This window comes from Dermochelys coriacea, chromosome 10 (assembly GCF_009764565.3).
Source record: "Dermochelys coriacea isolate rDerCor1 chromosome 10, rDerCor1.pri.v4, whole genome shotgun sequence".
Taxonomy (NCBI): Eukaryota; Metazoa; Chordata; order Testudines; family Dermochelyidae; genus Dermochelys; species Dermochelys coriacea.
The window spans coordinates 18,859,251-18,871,816 of NC_050077.1; the positions used below are offsets into that span (position 1 = coordinate 18,859,251).

Sequence of the window (12,566 nt, forward strand, 5' to 3'; positions counted from 1 at the left end):
GCAAGTTCGGCTGATCATGGCTCCAAGTGGCTGTGGTTTGCTGCTCCAAGCCAATGGGAGCTGCTGGAAGCGGCGGCCAGTATGTCCCTCGGCCCACGACACTTCCAGCAGTTCCCATTGGCCTGGAACCACGATCGGCTGAACCTGCGGACGCAGCAGGTAAACAAACCGGCCCGACCCACCAGGGGTTTTCCCTGCACAAGCGGCGGAACAAATTTGGGAACCACTGGTCTAAGCATTAGCACGTGAAAAAGGGTTAGTAGGAACACCTGGTTTACCTTTTCTAGCCCATTTGTTATATGTAAATATTATGTTCCTTATTACTTGTCACTTCTCTAAATTGAACAGTCCCAGTCTTCTCATTGACCTCTCATGCGGTATCTTTTCAGGCCTCTAATAATTTTCAATACCCACATCTGGATGATTCTTGTGAGGATAAATGAGACAGAGATGTTTGCAACTGTAATGTAACCCAAGAACACACCAGGCAACTCGTCAGAGAGATTTGGGCTTCACAATATAGATTAGTGCTGACCCTGTTCTCTAGCATGTGTTGTGCTGTCTCACAAGGTTGGCTTAGTGTCATCTATCAGAAGAGAAGGAGTAAGGGTTTCAGTGTAACAGATGGGATGACAGATGGGAAATGAAAGCTTAATGTGGAGCTGCCTGGATAAAATATATTAATCCACAAAATTCATATGTTCTTATGCTGGGAAACTTAACAAAACAATTTCAATATAACTAACCAGAGTAAGAAGTGTAAACCACTTTTAGTCTATTAGCTGGCAAATCATAGTATGGCATCTGAAGGAAAGAAAAAAAACCCAAAAACGAATCCTTTCCTTGTTATTGCTTGGAATAATAAGCAGCTTTCTACATGGTACACAACCGTGGAAGAAATGTCTTCCTAAAGATTGTGAAGAACACCAATTCATCTCCACTTTGAAAATGAATCTTGCGTATTCATATATTTGCATACATTTTTGATGGAATAACATTTTGCAGGGTTTATAATGATAAAAGTATGTATTTGAATTTCTTTTAACTGCACGTATATCTCAGTTATTAAAGAAACAGCATTTAAAAATAAAAAGTGTTCTTTGAAGTGCAGCTTCTAGATGATTGACATGATTGCATAAATTCTGAAATTAGAGTATTTTGACAGAAATGGGAAGTGTGCACTTCCGACCAATGAGCTACAGTTGAGAACCCAGATGCGATTTCAAAACAACAGAGAAGTGGAACTTAAGGATCATTTCCATTGCTGGGAAGAAAAATGTGTTGTAATGTCTACGCTCTAACTGCACTTGTTTAGGACTATTGAAAAAAACTTTAAATAACACTGTATTATAATTGTGACTCTATTAAGATAGGGCTGGCCAAAGTCTCAGGTATACATTATGGGACAATTTATGGCCATGTTTATAAATTACCAGCCAAGTTTGGCTCTCTATTTTAACTTACCCCAGAGGGCACTAATTATAGTACAGAATGTTAATGATCATGGCCCCAATCTCACAATAGATGGCCCAGTGCAGACTTTTGAGACATGAAGTCACCGTAAAATTCCAGTCTAGTTCCTCTGCCCATTCCTTCATATATCATGCTTAGAGCTAACAAGATGCAGCTATTAGAATAACTCTGAACTAGTTACACTGTACTTTCAGAGCTCTAGCACCTAATATCAGACCCATCCCTATCCTGGTGCCTACAATCTGCCATCCTGTAAAGAGTGTCCTTGGACCATATTTCCCTTATCTCCCCTCACCATTGGTGTATTGTGCATTTCATTACACTACTGCTTGGGATCAGTATAGCTCTCCTTGTCTTGAAAGTACTCTAGACAAAGAAACAATTTAGTCCTCCCAAACAACTAAGTGAGGGATGCAGGTAGGTGATCATTATTGTCTCCACTTGACAGCTGGAATGATGAGTCATATTTCTTAAGAGACTTTCCCTAGGCTACAGAAAAGGTCTCAATCATCCAATATTAAAAATCTGGAGTTCCTATTTCAAATTCCTGCATTCAGACCACAGACACACTCTCTAATGTTCTTACTCTTTCAAGTTATTTTCCTGGCTGCTGTACACGTCCACAGAGCTGGTTGCATTTCACTGGTAATGGATATGTATGGTACCCAAATCCTGAAGCCCTTATTCAGTTTTCACTATATCTTTACTTAGGCAAAAACTTCCACCAACTTCAAACATAACTTGAAGGAGAGTTTTTGAGTAAGGACTTCAGGGTTTGGCTCATAATTTGTGAGGAGCTGTGGAAGCTTTTGAGATGAAAGACTATGACAGAGCAAATGGAATATGAGATGCTAGTATTATCAGGAACACTTTACGGCATAATCACATGTTAGAAAAATGACCCAACAAAGCCACTTCCCCTTTCTTAATTCTTTTCGACATGATAGGGAGTAAAAGCCAAAAGGAAAATTTTCTGCTCTTCATAATTTTGGCAGCCTAAAAGTAACTGTTTAAGCACATTTAGATTTTTTTTTTTAACTGAGAATGTACATATGCACAGTTTAGCAAACCTTATTGAATGCAGCTTTGGGGCATGAGTTCCGTAACTCCAGAAAGACTATAGTTTCACCTAGAATCACAAGCCTGGTCATGTGGTGATCCGTGAACTTCTATGTACAGACAGCCCCCTAACCTGAAGCAAATACTCACCAGCAACCACACACCACGCAACAGAACCATTAACCTAGGAACCTATCCTTGCAACAAAGCCTGTTGCTAACTGTGTCCACATATCTATTCAGGAGACATCATCATAGGGCCTAATCACATCAGACACACTATCAGAGGCTCGTTCACCTGCACATCTACTAATGTGATATATGCCATCATGTGCTAGCGATGCCCCTCTGTGCCATGTACATTGGCCAAACTGGACAGTCTCTACATAAAAGAATAAATGGACACAAATCAGACGTCAAGAATTATAACATTCAAAAACCAGCTGGAGAACACTTCAGTCTCTTTGGTCACTCGATTACAGACCTAAAAGTGACAATTCTTCAACAAAAAAACTTCAGAAACAGATTCCAACGAGAGACAACTGAATTGGAATTAATTTGCAAACTGGATACAATTAATTTAGGCTTGAATAAAGACTGGGAGTGGATGGGTCATTACACAAAGTAAAACTATCTCTCCATGAAACATTCCCCCTTCCCCCCGCTGTTCCTCATACGTTCTTGTCAACTGCTGGAAATGGCCCACCTTGATTATCATTCCAATTTTTTTTTCTCTTCTGCAGGTAATAGCTCACCTTAAGTGATCACTCTTGTTACAGTGTGTATGGTAACACCCATTGTTTCATGTTCTCTGTGTATATAAATCTCCCTGCTGTATTTTCCACTGAATGCATCAGATGAAGTGAGCTGTAGCTCACGAAAGCTTATGCTCAAATAAATTTGTTAGTCTCTAAGGTGTCACAAGTCCTTCTTTTCTTTTTGCGGATACACATTAACATGGCTGTAACTACTCTAAAACCCATCTGAATGAAGTTATTCAAGCAACAGTTAGTGCTGAAGATATATATGAGATCCAAAACTTATTTGTCACTTCTACTATCATTATCCTGTGCAGTAAGAGCACCAAAAAAGAAATACCACAACATTTCTCTGATGGAATCTATCTATATGCATATCTTCCAAATTTCTTGAAACAAAGTCCAGCTGTAGCAAACTGCTTACCAGAGTTCTGGGTGGGATAATTTTCTTCAAGTTTGAGGTTCACAAACTGAAGAATCAACACTCCTGAGCCACCTAGCTACAGGCAGTCCCAAGCATGAAACCAATGTGCGGACACAGTGTTTTTGTGCTTGTGATGCCATTGCCTCAGTAGCAAAAGTGCTGATGCTGGACCCAGTGACAATGAAGTACGCTTTTCTTTTTGAGATAGGGAGAAGCTACAACACTGAGCTTATTGCTAGGGACTGATGAAACTGCCCGATTGAATGTTCCTCTGCTTCTTGTATCAGAGTACAGAAATTTTGGCTTATGTCTCATTAAAAGTCCATTGTTCATTAATGAAGGAAAAATACACATTTTAAAAAGGGGTCACCATACCTGATAGGATAGTCGGCGGCACTAAGATTAATGAAGAAATCCCAGGGCCAGTCATTCATCTCAATTAAATCCCTCATACTCTGTAGATAGGTGGACAGAAGACTTGCTCCTCCCCAGATAGTTGCCATTCGCCAAGGGGTGACTCTCACATTCGGATACTGGCTAGCAAACTGGAGCACTTTCCGATGTAGGTAATTGGATCGCTTTACAGGGAAAGAAAGTAAAATGTTCAGCAGACTAGGAAAAAAAATAAAATGAAAGGCTCCTCTCCACTTGTCTTATCTAACCAACTGAACGCCTTAAACGCCCAACCTTCTTCAGATCAGTTGATTTTGGCCTGCAGTCAGTTTAATGTTAAGTAAAACTGCTTTAAATACATTAAGAACTGTGAATGGTATCTGGGATTTGGTAATTTATCTAGCAAATATACTCCCAACAAAACTCAACAATTGCTAGCCATTTCCCCACTAAGATGTACTAAAGAACACATCCCTACATTCAGTGCAAGCTAATTTCAAAGTGTCAAGAGCCCCCTTTGTTTTATTCTCTTTGATCTCCCCCAGGCAGCACTGATTCCACTTTAAATGTGCATCAGGGCCTACAATGATTTATCAGTTATCGCTACAAAACACAAGACAGTCAGAAATGAACAGATACCATAGACACAAGGAGAAATGAAAGCAGTCACAAACTGAAAGATTTAAAAAACAAAAAATACAGTCAGGCATAAAACATAGAACAGATGGAAAAACAAAAAGTGATACATACCGTATGCAGCAGAGATAAAAAGAATGCTGGAGAAGGTGACAAAGATGGACAGATTGACAAATGATTAGACAGGCAATTTATAACCAGTGATATATTACCTTGTCAACATGAATGTAATAGAAATGGTCTTTATGGTAAATAGCCTTAAACATGCGTTGGAGCTGCCGAGAAGCTCTGCCATGAACAACCAAGACAAATGCGATCCTGACTGGGTTGGAAGGCATGTATTCTACGGAGTCCTCATCCCATTGTACATTGTTGCTGGCTTTTCCTGTTTGAAAACAAAACATAGTAAGGATATCTCTGAGTGCATCTGCAGAGTGGGGACACATAGAGCAGTTTGTATTAAATTTTGGCTCTTTTTTTCTTTTAAACAATTTTAATGGGAACTGAGAACTCATAAGAGGTGCCAGGTTGATTGCCCTAGGGATCAAACTCCTCTCTTCAGTGACAGAACAGGTTTCAGAAAGCATGAGCAGCAGCAATGCAAGCTTTCCTCATGCTGCCCAGCTTATGTGCTTCAGCCAGGACCAGGAGGAAATATTCAAATGTTTTCGACCCTTAACTGAATCTAACTGAATCAAACCAAGTTTCATTGACTTCAGGGAAGCAATGCAGATTTGCATCAGCTGAGGATCTGTTGCAAAATCTTTTAAAGTTTGCTAATCTGTATCCAGGGCAACACAACAGTGATAAAGACAGAAAAGTACTAGGGAATTGATTATATTTGGAATATTATTTAGCCTTTGTTGCTAGAAATCAAAATTAAAGCACAGCTACTACTTATGTGGTATAAGCTCCCCAACTAATGGGTCATGCCTTTGCTTGGAGTAAATCAGCGCAGTTCCATTGAAGTTGTATAAACTGGCACGGTTCCTCCAAGCAATGGCCTAATTATGTTCTTGTATTCCACTGGTATGACCAAAATATCAAACAACTATAGCATGTGCACTTCTGTAATGTCATCTATAATAGCAGGCATAAATCAAAATGTTTAAAGGGTGACCTACAAAATATGAGAAAATAAAATTGGGGTTTGAATTGCTCTTTGCTTCTTTCTGATGTAGAAATGGGCCTGACAGTACTTTTTTTTTTAAATACAATTTTTTTTCCTGCTTGTTTTTATATGAGAATTTCTGGTTTTGCCTTGCCTGTTTTTTTTTCCAACAATATTCTATAGAGAACTGAAAAACTTGTACGATTATGACAAGAAGTACTGAGTAATTGAAGAGCCAAAAGTAATTGCTTGTTTAGAACTTTTCAAATGCTTTGTTCGGGTTTTTTTGTTAACCTCTATTCCACTCAAAAACCTCATATACAGTTTGGAAGAAAAATATCTTTGTTAAACAGTCAACATCTCTGCCTTCAATAAAATTCTCTCTCCATTTCCCTGCTCCCTTAAGGAACCTCCAGCAAACAAGACAGGTAGAGCCTGATATTTCTAAGTTAAAAACAACAACAAAAAGCCCACACTACCTTTCAGACCTTCTTTATACACCTTAAATAAACTAAAAAAAGTACCACACCATTTTTTCCCACTATCTATGTTGCCTTTAATATCAAAGAGCACTACATTCAGTGTCAGTATCTTAAAAGTGCCTCAGCCCGATAAAGAAAAACATCAGGGTTTTCCAGGTCTATGAAATCGTAACTGCCATTTTGGATTGTGTCCTCTGAGAAGCGAATCCATTTAGCTGTCTTTAAAGATCTAAAAGTTTTGATTTTGATTGAAAATGCACATTTAATTATGGGCAATGCACTTCAACATGCACAAAGCTCAAATGGGTACTTCCTGTTAAAAGTAAAACTTTTAAACCTTTGGAAGCAAAAAACTGTGGTGCAATCTAGTGTGATAATACTTCTATTGTTACTTTATATTTATACATAACCTTTCAGCCAAGTAATTTAAAGTGCTTTATGCTCAGAGCATGTGTATAAGGTCAATAAAAATTCAGACAGAAGTAGTTGCAGCACGATAAAAACTACATCAACATGCTACTACTTCACAAAGATTAGTTAACTAAGCCTACCGCCTCCACCTTTAGAGACAGGTAATTATACCCATTTTACAGATTTACAGTATAGAAGCTTGCAAACACTGTAGTGTCCATTTCATTTTTAAAATATCTGTCAAAGTAATTATTAAAATAAGTCCAATTATGTTGATTTAAGTTTGATTCAATGCAAGAAGCAGGGGAATTGATGATTGTCAAATCAAAAAAAGAGAAAACTGACAGGAAAAGACACTTTATATTCAAGTTTTAAGATAAACAATAGAGTTAACAATGAAGTAAACAATGGTCAATATGAGCCATCAGACTTGTGATGATTTTTAAAAGCTTGTTAATTTATTAATTAAATAAATGTGCAGACAATTACATTTCTTTGCTAGATATTTATTTTTAATTTTCCCCCCTTAAAATGACAAACTGACTGCATGGACATATGGTGTTACTGCAGGTTCTCTAAACAATTTGGTACCCTCGGCTGTGTTGAAATGTTAATTTTGTAATATCTTGTAGCAGCACTTCTTAGCTAATGAATGCCAATAACTATCCCAAATGGAGCACAGTAGCACACCTGAGGGAAGTGCCTATACAAACAACCTCCAGAGGGAATATTTTTCCCCCTCTCACTACCAGGAGCAGACCAGTATCACCAAAGGATTTGCTTTCACTATCCTGATGGGATCATGGAAGTCATACATATTAGAATTAGTAATTCTCTGTATCTAGATTCCCAAAGACTTCAATTGGGGCTTTCAAACATGAATACCATATACAACACATATTAAATAGGCAAAGTCACAAAAGGCTTAATAGAATGGGAAAATGGACACATCCTCAACGTGGTCTCCTGAGAAGATGTCTAACTGGTAATATCAGTGCCCACAATTCACTGCATTTGCAAAAATGTGGATGCAATTATATGCTGGCTTGAAAGTGCACCCCTTTAAAAAAAGCCAGCACTAAAATTCTGACCCCTTAATTTTAAAAGGGACACTATCAACTTAAAATTGCACTTCCACCACTAATAGCAAGAAAGACTGAATAAAACAATAACTGCATGACTAGAGCAAAAACAGAAAAAAAAACCTCTCTCTTTTTCAGTTTGTTTACCTTGGATATTTGTGCATAGTCAGTTTCACTGTTTCCCCCACATAGTTAATCAGTTCCCCCTCTTGTTTGTTTCAGTCTTTAGTAAAACAAGAGGGGAAAGAAAATGATTTTAGAAGAGGAAAATGTGATTGTAAAACCAGAAAAACTGCCTGGGGAATCAGGGACAATGGCAATTGATGAAACAATTTGACTCGGTTTTCTTTTAAATGACTGAATTTCAAGTTGATAGTGTTCCTTTAAATGTTCCTGTGGTGGATTCAAATGTTTTGACAATATGGTGTTGTGTTGTTGTTGTTTTCTTCTTTAATAAATTTGTTTTCAGAGAAAACATCATAGTGTTTTTGGCAGATACTGAAAACAAAATCCTCCAGAATATTAATCTGAATTTAGCCCCCTTTTCATCAGGTTTCTCCTACTGAATTCCTTCAATGTCTTATTTTCCTCTCCCGCAATTTTCCTATTTTATCTTTTTACATTTTGTTTTTTTTATTTTGGTTCAGTTCTTTATAGTCTCATTTTCCACCTGTATACTATTATGGCTTCTTTAGTCTTATCTTTTTCTTGGCTGCCTAGAGTATCATAAAACTAAGTATGTTAAATTTTTCCATATGTCATAATACCAGCTACTTGTGGTGTAGTCTATCGTATGCCTATTTTTAGTTTGTGGTTGATTAGCACCTTCTATTTAGCAGTCTGCCCACTGACACAGACCCAGTCTGGTTTGCAAATAAGATAAAATTGGGAAGACAGGTAAAATTGAATATTTTCTTCTGATTATAAGACTCTAAAGATGCAGTCGGACTTGAAAATCAAGCGTTAATAGGCAGTGTTCTGTAAAACATATCAATATTAGGATGGTTCCACTATCTCAAAAACTCTTGCATTTTTATAGAACCCTTCATCCAAATGCATTCCAAACTAATTTACACATTTTACTGTCTCTATATTAGTCATTTTGCCTATCACACAGAAGTGCGTCCCCTTCTGGGGTGTTAGGATGCCAACAACAATGCAAGAGAGATATCAGCTGCTTTTCAATTAACAACATGCCATATGGTGGCAATAAAAAAAATCTAAAAGGATTTTAAAGTGGCACTTGCATTTCATAGCTCCTTCAATACTAGAATTATACTTCTGCATGCCCACATGGATTAAAGATCACAGAGTAAACCGGTGCAACCTGCCTTTGTCACCTGGCCATCCTTGAGACAAACTAACATGCAGCTGCCAAGATGAGTTTCCTCTCCACTGTCCAGACAAAGTCATCTCATTTTTTAAATCTCTACACTCACTTTCCCATTCTTGCCCATTCTGTTCAATGGGCCTCCTTATCTGTGAAGCAATAACTCAACACTGTCTACATCACTTCTCTGATGTCTTCCTCTATCCTACCAACCCCCAGCACTTTTCACATCTCTGCTTGTTATTTTCCACCTACCTATACTTGGGGTGCAATGGGCCAAGCTGACACTGGATATTTCCTACCTTCTTTCGTGCCACCCCCTTGATGCTTATAGTAGCCTCCCAATTAATGGGTATCGAGCTCCATCCCCCTGTCCTACAAAAAACCTTTATGAAGCAGTTTGGTTTCAATGAGCATACACAATTCTGAGTATTGCATTATCCTGGTTTAGTCTCTTACCACCTGTAGACTTCATGCTCTCATGGATTTATAACCATTTCCTCTATGTGCCATGTATATCAACACTCTATAAACAGTAATAATACACCCTACAATGTTAATGTTACCAGGACTGGGTTATAAGCCATAGTCATGCACTCTTGGAGAGATTCAGCCAACTGTCTCATCCATGCCAGGCCAGTTCAGCTAGTGAGTGGGGAACGAGAGCTAGGTTATGGTTCTACCCCTCTACACAGTGAAAGGAGTGGCTCTTGCCGCGGAGAGTTCTTAAACATCTCATAATTTCACAGTTTCATTATGTGCTGTGCACAGAGGTTGGGGGAGAGGCTCCTTGTAATGTTTACCTCCTGGAGCACCTCCACATGACTTCAGTGCGGCCAAGATTTCACCTAAAGTGGTGGTGTTCACATTCTTAATAAAACCCATATTTACCAGCGTATTAGCTGCTAATCAAAATTATTTTATTTTACCGTTTTAAATTTAAAACAGATAGCTACATTTAGCACGAAGACCAAGTGACTGGCAACAACTGGCCTTTTAAAATGAAACCGTTAACAGCCCTTGAAGTTTCCTACCTGCATGTTTTGGCTCCATCTACAACATTTGTTTTTAGGAAAATACATACCCGGCTTGGCAAGTTACACACAAAATGTCAGCCCCCATGGAATGTCAAATGGCCTTTATAAATCCCAGAAAAATCAGCTCTCCTAATGGAAAGTCTGACCCTTAACTTACAGCAGCATCAACAAGTGCCACAATACTTCATATAGAGCTATAATTTTAGCATCTCATTTGTAGAGTGAATAGAACTCAATATAGAACTCATCAATGTAACGCACATCCTCTACCTCTAATCTTTTACTTCAGCTGCTAATTACTGATGTTTTCAGACTTTTGTAAGAGCTAGAAACACAAACTGTTGGTACAGGATTTTACAATCCAGACTATTTCAAGGAACTGATTTTGTAAATCAATCCAACAATTTATACTTATATTTAGCTTTTACTATTTATACAGTACATTATGTCTGTGTAAATATATCTGCTGCTGCCTACTTCTCCTGTGCACAGCTGCACATGTGTATTGCTACCATAGATTGTAGAAGAGATATTGCTATGCAGATCTACAGGCTATTTACTGTTACTGCTCCAATAAATGAATAGTTGGATTTCTTATTAGAGCTAGAATGCTAGTTATAACTCTGCTGAATGGACAGATTCTGCAAACCCTACTTAGGCTTTCCACTATAACTCCCCATTTTCAGTTTCTCATAATTTACACAATCTTTCATCTAGTGGGTTGAAATTTTCCAGCTCTGGTCTTTGCCTAAAGATGATTTTCTACTTTTGGTGCAGTACAGCAAAAACAATTTACCCTTTTTCAAATGATAGGAGAGTGAAAAAGATATACCTTCCTTCGTTTAAAAACAAAATTGCCTTTAAAAACAGCTCTAATATTCAAATGCTTGAAGAGAAAAAAAAAAGCTGGCAGAGAAATAGGCTTCCAGGAGAAGTATCTTAAGAGTTTTCTGGTGAGAAGTTTTTCTGATGAGAAGTGACTGAGTTATGAAGGATTGATAATACAAAAGTGTATCTGTACTTATATGAAAATTTCCTTTCTTTGATTGATAAGGTCCACAGATCCATTAAGCAGGTACATCAGCCTGCTTGCAGCGTGGGGGCAAAACCAGACCTGTCAGTCACTAACAGCAGGGAAATGTCCGGCTCTCTGAAGTGCCCCTCTTTAAGAAGACTTCCACAGCCAAGTTAAATCAAACCTATTTTCCTAAGTACAGAGGTGTTAACCATACTTTTAGGAAAAAAGCACAATTTCTCCTACTACAGAGAATAGAAAATTCTTCCTACTGAAACATAAGAACATAAGAATGGCCATACTGGGTCAGACCAAAGGTCCATCCAGCCCAGGATCCTGTCTACCAACAGTGGCCAATGCCAGGTTCACTCCCCCTGGGGCACCTAACAGGTAATGATCAAGTGATCTCTCTCCTGCCATCCATCTCCACCCTCTGACAAACAGAGGCTAGGGACACCATTCCTTACCCATCCTGGCTAATAGCCATTAATGAACTTAACCTCCATTAATTTATCCAGTTCTCTTTTACACCCTGTGATAGTCCTAGCCTTCACAACCTCTTCAAGCAAGGAGTTCCACAGGTTGACACATCCAAATCTTTGAATGCCATCTCTATTTTGGATGATTCGTTAGTCTCCAGGGCGGGTAGGATGCGTGGACTTTATTTCTCCAAAAAACGAAACAAAACAAAAAAAACCCCACCTTCATGTGAGCACATTTGCATATTCTTCTTTGTGCTAAGGTCCACAGATATGTTACAATGGCATTTTCATAGCAGTTTCTCCAGACTGGGAAGCAGTATCATCCAAAGAATTAAAAAAAGAAGGATACCATGTAGCCTCCATCTTCCCTTGGGCACTAAATAGTGGAGAAGAATTCTGCCAAAAAATGTCACTAGCTAAAGACTGGATGGTCAGTATGCAAAATGTATGTATTGATGGCCACACGGCTGCCTAGTAGATCTGAATGCAGGAGACAAGAGTTCTCTGTCCTGAGATTGGCACTGCTACTGCCCAAGAGCCATAGTTTCATCAAACAGAAAGAAAAAAGCAGTGTCACTGCAGCTCTCTCCTTGCTATCTTTTGTGCAGTCCTGGGGAGCCAACTTTTCCAGTCCCGCCTGGTTCCCTTCCTGCCTGGGGAAAGGGAGCTGATCAACCCCATCCACACTGGGCTGTGAGAAGGGAAGCTGCATTGTCCTCACAGAGCCAACCAGGCTCCCCAGTGAGACATTCAAAAAGGGGGTGAAGCAGGAGACAGCCCCTCCCTTTTGCCCCAGTTTTCTTGGCCTAGCTCTCCCTGCAAAGACCGCAGAGGTACTGCATATGCCTCAGAAAGGGGAAAAGAAGCCGAGCAG

At 38.8% G+C, this 12,566-nt stretch overlaps 1 protein-coding gene across 1 annotated transcript in view; it reads right to left on the minus strand.

Moving 5' to 3' along the window:
* The window catches only part of XYLT1 (xylosyltransferase 1), a 329,653-nt gene that overhangs the window by 100,166 nt on the left and 216,921 nt on the right, over positions 1-12,566 (minus strand). Inside the window, exons 4-5 of the mRNA XM_038419801.2 lie at positions 4,955-5,127; positions 4,089-4,291 (exon numbers count right to left, since the gene is read on the minus strand). Of these exons, the coding sequence (XP_038275729.1) occupies positions 4,089-4,291; positions 4,955-5,127 (376 nt within the window). The remainder of the gene's footprint in view (positions 1-4,088; positions 4,292-4,954; positions 5,128-12,566) is intronic.